The following is a 10,341-nucleotide window of genomic DNA, read 5'->3' as shown; positions in this document are numbered from 1 at the left end:
TTTTTTTAAGAAAAGATTGAAAATACATGTATTTCTATAATTTTACATTAGCCTCTCATGGAAGAATGAGGTCAAAGGATGTGTCATCAATTTGAAAATACTTGGGTATTTCTAATTTTCATCAAAACTTGGAGAAATTATTCATAATAATCCAACCTTTGATAAATGTTTGATTATATAGCATTTAAAATAAGTTTCACTTATAGTATATTTTATAATAAGATTATGTTTAATTATTACATTAATAGTTTTTGTACGATCTTTACATAGTTTGTTTATAATTATAGTAAAATGGCGTGATAAAAAATATCACCACCTTTCCTTTTCTTTTTTCCATTGTTTTATTGGGTGATTTAGACCTACAACACCTCCATGTTTTAAATAATTCACAAGATACCCTACATTTTCAAATCAATCCATGCCCCTTGACCATAGTTTTCTCTTTATTGATTAATAATCAATAACCTAAATGCCCTTATCCTCAACCTCCATCTCAAAATGTCATCGATTTTTCACCCAAAAATGTGTCAACTCCAAGCCCTAATTACTTTAAGAATAATGTTAATGTGACCTCTAATTGGAATCCTATGTTGCACTTCTTGATACGAAAGCAAACAAGAAAGCATCTATGATTCCCATACACTTTCACATCAAGAAGTGTGATGTGAGGTTTCAACATAAGGTCACTCAATCACGACTCTTACTTTAATCTATTATCTTCAATCTATCGATCCAATGTTGGATTAACCATTTATAACAATTGTTGATATTTCTACTAGAAAAATTGTTATTTTTTATTTCTAAAAGATCCTATCTTGCCTCTAGGTTGTGGATGTTCAAGTGGGTAGAATCTTAATTCTTAAGGTTGAATGTAAGAATAAAAAATTTCACCCAAGAAGGTGAAGATGGTTAAATTTTTAGGGAAAAATTAAGGTTTCTCTTACTTGAGATTGAATAAGAAGGCTTTTAGGTCATTTTATATAAGTCAATTAAAAAAGACTAAGGTCAAGATACCTTGTAATTAATTTAAAAACATAAAAGGGTATCTCAAACATTCACAAAAACTTGAAGGACTTTCCTATTTCACTTCAACTCTGAATAATAATCAAATTATTATTAGTATTTTATTATTATATATCAATTGGTATATAAATACAAATCGAGAGAGAGAGGGAGAGAGAAAGAAAAACTAACACAAAACAAAGCTTATAAGCAAAACAACCCATTGATCTCTCCTCAGAAGCCTACTTTTTGACCGTCTTGCAGGTTTGTTAAAAACTTAAAAAAAAAAATACTACTCTCTTTCTCTCTCTCTCTCTTCTCTTCTCTATGTGTCGTCACGATTCCCGCCAACATCTTCCATCTCTCATTCTCTTTCTCTGTTTTTTAAAACCCTAATTTTATCTTTCTATCTCACTCTTTGAAATCACAATCCCTCTTTCATCACCCTCTCACACTTGAGTTACAATTAGTACTTTAGAATCGATCAAACCCTTAAAACTCTCAAACCCAGTCGACATTCTCTTCTTATATACCAAACCCACTTCCCAATTCTCTCTATAAATCCTGATTTCCATATTAGTTTTTATAATTGATTTTGTTTGGGTTCTTGGGTTTGATCGTTGGATCTGTATTTGTTGCAGAGAAGATCGTATTTATGTCCTTCAATCAATCTAAGAGTGATAGAAGCGAGTCCTCATACTCGAGAAAACCTGGTCGATCCGGAAACTCAAGTAATCAGAGGAGCTCCTACAGTAGCGGAGGTGGTGTGAAGGGCGGAGGCTCCACTGCCCCTCCTCCACCTTCTTCAATTAATTCGTCGAATCGAAGGTACCCACTTCTCAGTTTTTCCAAATTATTTTTATTTTTATTTTTTTGGTATTCGAAATTTAGGGTTTTGATTTGGGTATTTTTGGTTCTCTCAGGTATAAGAATTCTGGTAGTGGACAACCTAGGGTTAATGCTACAAGTCCGATTTTGGAGTCGAATGTTTCGGTTGCCCGTGCTGTACAGAATGGTGCCCATGCACAACCCCCATTACCAGGTAAATAAAAAAATAAAATAAAAAAATCATATTTTTAGTTTTTATGTCACATTATCTCTGAACATAGAGCATGATTGAATTAGAGAATTGGGTTTGTTTTTTTTGGTGATTTATACGGCCCATTCTGTCCTTTTTTCATCTTTAATAGTTGTCTATGTTCATATTTAATAGGTTCATCTAATGCATCTATCTCAGGGGTTACTGCCAAGCCAACTAGTTCATCAATTCCGAGAAGCCCTCAACCTATTCCAAGGCCTCCATCTAAGCAGCCTCCTGTTGAGCCAGCAACACCTATAAAGGGTATGAGACCTTCTTTGGATTGTGTACAGGGTTCTTCTCCTAGTTTTTCAAAATTTACACTTTTGATTGCATGTTGTATTCTTGTTTTTTTTCTGAATTTTTATTTGTAAACTTATCTTGAAATTTTATTTTAATACTATTATTATCGTTGTATAATTGATTGTGTTTGCAATTGTTTATTTAGGCGATGAGTCTAAGGGATTCCCTCTTCAATTTGGGACTATAAGCCCTGGTTTTATGAATGGAATGCAGGTTTGATCGTAGTTTTTTTTTCATATAAGTTCTTTTCTTTGGACTACCCCCGGTTTAGATTTTTTTTTTCTTATAAAGTTTATGTGCTTTTTGTTTGTAGATACCTGCTCGAACTACCTCAGCTCCACCAAACTTGGATGAGCAGAAACGTGACCAGGTTTGTGATTGTTTGTTGTGGTTGTATCATCTCCTCCCATCCATATTTTAATGTTGTATTGTTAATCATATTGTTTTCATGTAAAAATATTATATTTTACTGCACAATATTAGAAATATTTGTTGATGGGTGAAAGATACTGCACTGCTGCATTTACAAATTGGAGATGGAGAAGTGGAGATGATTAGCCATTTGGGGCTCTGTTTTTAACTCAACCTTTCTCTGCATGTATAAAGGTTTATGTTTAAAGGAAATATTGAGAATGGGATCCTGCACAAGGCGTTGGGTGTCATTTTCTATTTGTTTTGGTGCAAGTTAGAACCCATTTATCCTGTATCTTTGAGAGTTTCTGCATTATGTGTGACCACATAAGTAGTCACTAAGTTGGAATATATTTTTTTTTGCTAAGCCACTAAGTTGGAATATGGGTTTAAATCATTAAGGAAAAACTTCAGAAAAAAAAGGGGATATGAATGAGGAGAAAAGGGTAGAAGAATGATAAATATAAAAATGTATGAAAAGTTATATATATGTAGGTATCTGTGTGTGTACGCACATTAGATATTTATTTTAAGTTTTCAATATATTTTTTAGCAAAAAAATTCTATTGAATATCTATGAATGATAACATGTTTCCACACATAATTCTTCTTTTTTATTTATTTATGATAGGCAAACAATTTTATTGAAAAGTGGTCGAGATGACCAACTGAAAAGGAAACAAGTATACAAAGAAGAATAGCTACAACATAACAATTGTACAAACCCAGTCCCACCCACCAACAAAGTCATTAAAGAAAACACCAGTATAAACCTTACACCAGAAAAACAAGCAAGAAAGAATATGGTGCTAAAAATCTCTAATCATTATTATATCTTTTGATCAAATAACGCACTATTGAAAAAAATAAAAATCACAGGTGTATAAAGAAGGTTTTTTTTTTTTTTTTTTGTTGTTGAAAAAAACGTGTTTAAAATGTAAAAATGCATTTTTTTTTAAATGTTGTGTTTTTTATTGTATAATCGTTGGATGTCCAAAACACGTTTTAAACATAACTTTTTCAACAACAACAAAAAAAAATCCCATTTCTTGTGACTATTGTCACTTTTTATTTTATTTTTAATATCCCATCATTCCTTAATTTAATAACCCAAGCTCCATACTCGGATCAGATTAATACGAGAATAATTGTATTTTGACTGATTTTGTTCAGAACTGAGTTTCATTTTTCATGCAGGCACGCCATGTTTCTTCTAGAGCTGTGCCCACAATGCCTATCCCTCCCAATACTAAGCAGCAGCAACCAAGGAAGGATGCAAGTAACATTAACCGATCTAACACTGGTGAATCCCATGCTCCGTCCCAGTCCAAAAGAGATGTGCATCCTCAAATTCCTTCTGCACCTAACACGACCACCATGACTCAAAAGGCCCATGTTCTTCCAATCACCGGAATGTCTGTGCCACCAATGCCATTTCAACCACAGATTCCTATACCGTATGGAGGCCCCAACCCACAGATTCAATCGCAGGGAATCACATCAACTTCACTTCAAATGCCAATATCGTTACCCGTTGGAAATGCTGCTCAAGTGCAGCACCAAATGTTTGTTCAGAGCCTCCCACCTCATCATCCGTTACAACAGGCAATGATGCCCCAGGCCCAGAATCTGAATTTTGCACCTCAAATGGGTCATCAGCATCAGCTGGCCCCACCTCAGTTGGGTAACATGGGAATTGGGATTGGTTCACAATTTACCCAACAACAGGCTGCAAAATTTGGTGCTCCTCGCAAAGCTGTCAAGATAACTCATCCTGAGACTCACGAAGAGTTGAGGCTCGATAAAAGGATAGATCCGTACTCAGATGGCTCTAGGTCTCATCCTAATGTAACCCCCCAATCCCAACCCATTCAATCATATGCTCCAACCCATCAAATCAGCTACTTTTCCCATATACAACCCAGTACCTACAACCAAACTCCTATATTCTTTCAAGCTCAAACTACTCCTTTGACAAGTACTCAAATGACTGCCAATCCTCAACCACCGAGATATAACTATTCTGTTAGCCACGGTCCACAAAATCTGTCAGTTATGAATCCTTCTACTCTTAATCCCTTACAAGTTACTAAGTCTGGGCCACCGATGCATGGGGTTGCTGATGGTGAAAAGGTTGGGTCATCGACAGTTACAGTTAGCGCACCTGTTGCTAGCAAGGGAGACTCACCTAAATTATTAAGGCCACCTCAAGAAGCTAGAATATTTCATCCCCAAAAGGACAGCGAGATTGGTTCTGAAAAAACTTTTCAGCTTTCAAAATCTGTTTCTGAATCATCAGGTTCTATTTCATTGTCTCTCATGGATAAACATTCTGTTTCATCCGCTGCTCCTGCTGTTCCTTCCGAGGAATCTGCATCAGTTGTGAACAACGCTGATGGAAAAAGGAGGGACAATATTAGAAGATCAGATTCACTGAAGGAGCATCAGAAGAAGCCGAGCAGAAAAGATCTACAACAGGTATCATGTGCTGTGCACTAGTCATTTTTTCCCTCAGTTTCAAGTTTTCTATCAATAACTTGTAGACATGGTTGTGAAGCAGGAAGCTACCTCTGATTCTGGAGGTAGGTCAAAGTCACCATCTTCATTGAAGATGGCTGGAGAAGTTGCCAAACACCCTGAGAAGATGGTTGGGTCATCCATGTCTATCTCAAGCTTGCCTTCTCAGGTTTCGGAACATAGTAGTTCTGTGAAAGATGGAAATTCTGAAGTTGTAGAAAGTGAAGCAGTTAGTTCTTCATCAGAATCATGTGGAGGTGTATTGGAGTCTGTTGGGAAACCATTACCTGATAATTGTGTGGATCCTGATGCTTCTGAAGTGGAGAGCAGGAGCTCGCAAATTGGGGCGATATCCACATGTGGACCCTTAAACAAATCTGATATTGAATTAGTGGAAGCTGTTTCTGATAATTTGGACACTGCTTGTCTACCGGAGGTTCAACCGAAACAAGAAATTATGGAAACAGTAGAACAAGGGAAAATTGACCTATCTGAAGGGTCTTTTCAAGAGGGTAGCGATTCTGAAATCCATTTGGGGTCTATTTCTTTGAAATCTTTGGAAGGAAACAAACAAATTCAACAGGACTCTATTGTCAAGGAAATGACTGTTGGTAGTGTTCCTGGTTCCATGGAAACTGAACAGGAAACAAATGAAGCAATGGGTTGTCGCTCAGTTGATTCCATTGATGCTGAAACCACCTCTTCTAGTGTTGTTTCATTGTCAACTGTGGACACCTCTATGGATGGAAATGAACAGACTGATGGTCAAGATGCTTCTGTATTGGAATCTAGTTTGCCACATCAAGACTCAGCTCCTCTTCCTTCTCCCGTTTCTTCAGAAACTAGTTGGAAACTTGAAGGGAAGGGTGGTATCTCAGGTTCCAAGGATAAGCCCACTTTAGAAATATATAAGGTGAAGAGCACCAATGCCAAAGTGGGGAAGAAAAAGAGAAAAGATATACTTAAGGCAGCAGATGCAGCTGGATCAACTTCTGATCTTTATATGGCGTACAAGGGTCCCGAGGAAAAACAAGATGTTGTCGTTTCTTTCGAGAATATAGACAGCTCTTCGAGTGTCGATGTTAAGCAGGCAATTGGAGATGACGCTGAGAAGGTTGTTGTAGCAAGTGAGGAAGATGAGCAAATTAAGACTGAGCCAGATGATTGGGAAGTCGCTGCAGATGGCTCTACTCCCGAACTGAAAACTTCAGATAATCTTGATGAAGGTGGAAGCGAAATTTCAGGCAGAAACAAGTACTCTAGAGATTTTCTACTGACGTTGGCTGAGCGCTGTACTGACCTTCCTGAGAGTTTTAGGGTTGGATCAGATATAGCGGGTGCCCTTATGATTTTTCCAATAGGTATGCCGCATCTTATTGATAATGAATCCTATCCAAATGTCGGAAGAAATATAGATAATAGGCCAAGTGCGGGACCTCGGCTTGACCGTCGTGTGAGTGGTATGGTGGATGAGGACAAGTGGAGCAAATCATCTGGTGTTTTTGCTTCAGGATGGGACCCACGCATGGATGTTGGTGGTCATGGTCATGGAGGCGCTGTTGTGGGTTTTCGACCAGGGCAAGGAGGCAATCATGGTATTTTAAGGAATACACGTGGACCACCATCTGGAATTTATGGAGGTGGGATTCTATCCGGGCCGATGCAGTCTCTTACATCTCAAGGAGGGATACAACGAAATGGGTCTGATGCTGATAGGTGGCAGCGTGCTACGGGTTTCCAGAAAGGTTTGATTCCTTCTCCTCAGTCTCATTTGCTTGTAATGCACAAGGCTGAGAAGAAGTACGAGAGGGGTAAAGTGTCTGACGAAGAAGAGGCCAAGCAAAGGAAGTTGAAAGCTATCCTCAACAAATTAACTCCCCAGAACTTCGACAAACTTTTTGATCAAGTCAAAGAGGTTAAAATTGACAATGTTATGACGCTCACGGGTGTCATCTCACAGATTTTCGATAAAGCTCTCACAGAACCAACTTTCTGTGAAATGTATGCAAATTTCTGTTCCCATCTTGCCGCCGAGTTACCTGATTTTAATGACGGAGACAAGAAGATCACCTTTAAGATTGTTCTTCTGAACAAGTGTCAGGAGGAATTTGAGAGAGGGGAAATAGAGGAAGCTGAAGCTAATAGAATTGAGGAGGATGAGATTAAAAAGTCTGAAACAGAGGAGAAGAAGATCAAGGCACGGAGAAGGATGTTGGGAAATATTAGATTGATCGGTGAGTTGTACAAGAAGAAGATGTTGACTGAGAGAATCATGCATGGATGCATCAATAAGTTGTTAGGTCAATATGAGAATCCCGATGAGGAAGATGTTGAAGCCTTATGCAAGCTAATGAGCACAATAGGAGAGCTGATAGACCATCCGAAGGCCAAGGAACATATGGATGGATATTTTGACAACATGTCAAGGATGTCAAACAATACGAAACTATCTACTAGGGTGAGATTCATGTTGAGAGATTCGATTGATCTTAGAAAGAATAAGTGGCAACAAAGGAGAAAAGTTGAAGGTCCGAAAAAAATCGACGAAGTGCACAGAGATGCAGCTCAAGAACGGCAAGCACAAGCAACTAGGCTGGCTCGTGGTCCAATCGTTAATTCTTCGGTAAGAAGGGGGCAACCTATGGATTTCAGCCCTCGAGGGTCAAACGTATTTTCTTCAACAAATGCCCAAATGGGTGGTCTCCGTGGGTTACCACAAGTTCGTGGATATGCGCCTGTGCAAGATGTTCGTTTGGATGACAGACATCGATACGAAAGCAGAACACTGTCGGTTCCATTGTCACAAAGGCCTGTCGATAATGATTCCATTACCCTTGGTCCCCAAGGTGGTCTAGCGAGGGGGATGTCAATTAAGGGACCACCACTGATGTCGGGTGTTCCGTTGGTTGAAATGTCTCCTAGTCCTGGAGACTCGAGAAGACTTCCAACCGGCCCAAATGGTTACAATTCTACATCGGATTGGATACCTAATAATTCAAGAGAGGAACCAGGACCATCAAACTCTCATTTTGGGAACCAGGACTTAAGGAGCACTAATCGTCCATTTGATAGATCCACGACTGTCTCACCTACCACACGTGTGCAGGGATCTTCTACCGTTGCACTTGCGCATAATGTTGCTTCGGAGAAAGTGTGGCCTGAAGAACGTCTGCGAGACAAGTCTGTAGCAGCAATTAGAGAATACTACAGGTATCTTATTATCTTGTGTATTTTTGGATTATTTTACCTAATTTTAAGTTTGCTTTTACACAGTTATCTTCAAAGAACTTCTTAGTTGCACTAATATGTAATTTGATTGCACCTAGGAAAATTATAGCTCATCAATTTCTCCCTATAGCTTTTTCTTTAATGTGTATGAATTTGTCTTCTTCCTCTTAAGTCCACTAACAAACACACAACTCTCCTGTTTTTCTCATTTTGATGCTCCACTTAAATCTCCTATTTGTTATTGTTTTGTCCTTCATGATTGTATTTCACTTGTGCTTCCTAGAACTACTTGATAGTATTGAATACTTTATTTTATTTCGTTATGACTAATTTGAAGATAATTTCTTGTTTATATCTTTTAATCTCTGTTCATAGCTCCCGGATCTAGTTTTGAACCATATGTTAGTGAATATGTTCAAATAAGGCAATTCATACGTGCAGCTTTGCAAAGTTGTAATGAACAATACATAATTGATCATCTTCCCTGATCCTTTGTAATTTCCATTTTTTTCTTGAATAATAATTTTTCTTATTTGTAGAAAAAGCTCTTCACCACGAGAAAATTAGTAGATTTCTTTATTGGTAGTGTGCTATGATTTGGTATGTTTATTATTTTGATTATCTTCCTTGGGTCTTTTACTAGGAACCCTACCTTTATTGTGGCGTCGTATTTTGTATTAATATCGAGCATAAATCAATATATTTAGTAGTAGATTGAATTTCTATAGTCTTAATGTGATGGTTTACATGTTAAAAAGAAATACTGTTCTGTATTTCAGTGCCCAAGATGAGCAAGAAGTTGTTTTATGCATCAAAGACTTGAACTCCCCCAGTTTCTATCCATCTATGATATCTATATGGGTCACAGACTCTTTTGAGAGAAAGGACATGGACAGAGATCTTCTAGCAAAGCTTCTCATCAACCTCACCAAGTCTCAAGATAGCTTGCTAAGTCAAGTTCAGCTCATCAAAGGGTAAGAAACTACGCCTACATCTACTAGAGAGAATAACAAAATAAAACTAGAGTTCTTTCTTTTTAAGCTTGGAACTCAGCTTGTTTGCATTTTTTTATTTGTCAGGATTGAATCTGTTTTGGCCACCTTGGAGGATGCTGTGAATGATGCCCCGAAAGCAACTGAGTTTCTCGGTCGTATCCTTGCCAAAATCATCTTAGAAAATGTTGTTACCTTGAGAGAGATCGGGTTGTTAATACGTGAAGGAGGAGAGGAGCCGGGACGCCTAAAACAAATCGGGTTCGCATCAGATGTTCTTGGAAGCATCTTTGAGATCATAAGATCAGAAAATGGAGAGTCCGTCTTGAATGAGATCCGTAGTAGCTCCAATCTTCGGTTGGAGGATTTTCGGCCTCCAGACGCCTCCAGATCGAGGAAGTTGGAGGCATTTATTTAAAGGACTTGATGGTCATTGTATTTAGTAAGAAAAATTCTAGTGCTTTTAGGGTATACTTTCATATGTGGAAATATTTATTTATTATTGAGGTTCTCTTATATATATATATATGATATATATTATATATATTTTTTGATCAATGGTTCTCTTATATATTGGGTTTATCTTTTTTTCTTCTGTTATATTTTTAATTGTTCACTGCAATTGCTAAGGTTCAATGGAGCATGCTGAAAACCAGTTTTAAAATCTTTTATCAAGGTAATGTATCAATCAAGAAGACAAAAGTTGAGATTGTCTCGACTGAGACATTGTGAAACATTCAATGCTGCGGGTTCGATCTCAGACCAATCTTAATGTCTTGGCGTTCTAAGGTCTGAAACTCTACCACAGGC

General features: G+C 37.7%; 1 protein-coding gene across 4 annotated transcripts; it reads left to right on the top strand.

Annotated features, from left to right (window-relative positions):
* Positions 1 to 1,149: 1,149 nt before the first annotated feature.
* Positions 1,150 to 10,089, top strand: LOC147391400 (eukaryotic translation initiation factor 4G-like). 4 transcript variants are annotated; one of them, XM_086459343.1, is made up of 10 exons: positions 1,150 to 1,266; positions 1,644 to 1,830; positions 1,926 to 2,044; positions 2,216 to 2,344; positions 2,529 to 2,596; positions 2,697 to 2,753; positions 3,992 to 5,272; positions 5,355 to 8,521; positions 9,319 to 9,513; positions 9,619 to 10,089. In XM_086459343.1, the coding sequence occupies exons 2-10, from the start codon at positions 1,658 to 1,660 to the stop codon at positions 9,947 to 9,949; spliced, it is 5,520 nt and encodes a 1,839-aa protein (XP_086315469.1). In that variant the 5' UTR covers positions 1,150 to 1,266; positions 1,644 to 1,657; the 3' UTR covers positions 9,950 to 10,089. The 4 variants fall into 4 exon arrangements, with proteins under 4 accessions (XP_086315469.1, XP_086315470.1, XP_086315468.1 ...); XM_086459344.1 differs by lacking the exon at positions 1,150 to 1,266 and having other exon boundaries at positions 1,305 to 1,830; positions 2,231 to 2,344; XM_086459342.1 differs by lacking the exon at positions 1,150 to 1,266 and having other exon boundaries at positions 1,305 to 1,830.
* The last annotated feature ends 252 nt before the right edge of the window (positions 10,090 to 10,341 follow it).

This window comes from Akebia trifoliata, chromosome 11 (genome assembly GCF_017979445.1).
Source record: "Akebia trifoliata isolate Shusen 1 chromosome 11, ASM1797944v1, whole genome shotgun sequence".
Classification (NCBI taxonomy): domain Eukaryota; kingdom Viridiplantae; phylum Streptophyta; class Magnoliopsida; order Ranunculales; family Lardizabalaceae; genus Akebia; species Akebia trifoliata.
This window is presented reverse-complemented; position numbering and strand designations above follow the sequence as displayed.

What these genes read in the sequence shown, in the direction of transcription:
- LOC147391400 (XM_086459343.1), top strand. Translation starts at nt 1,658, where the DNA reads ATGTCCTTCAATCAATCTAAGAGTGATAGAAGCGAGTCCTCATACTCG. An exon ending in ATTAATTCGTCGAATCGAAG is followed by an intron (nt 1,831 to 1,925) that starts GTACCCACTTCT and finishes TGGTTCTCTCAG; the next exon opens with GTATAAGAATTCTGGTAGTG. An exon ending in ATGAGCAGAAACGTGACCAG is followed by an intron (nt 2,754 to 3,991) that starts GTTTGTGATTGT and finishes TTTTTCATGCAG; the next exon opens with GCACGCCATGTTTCTTCTAG.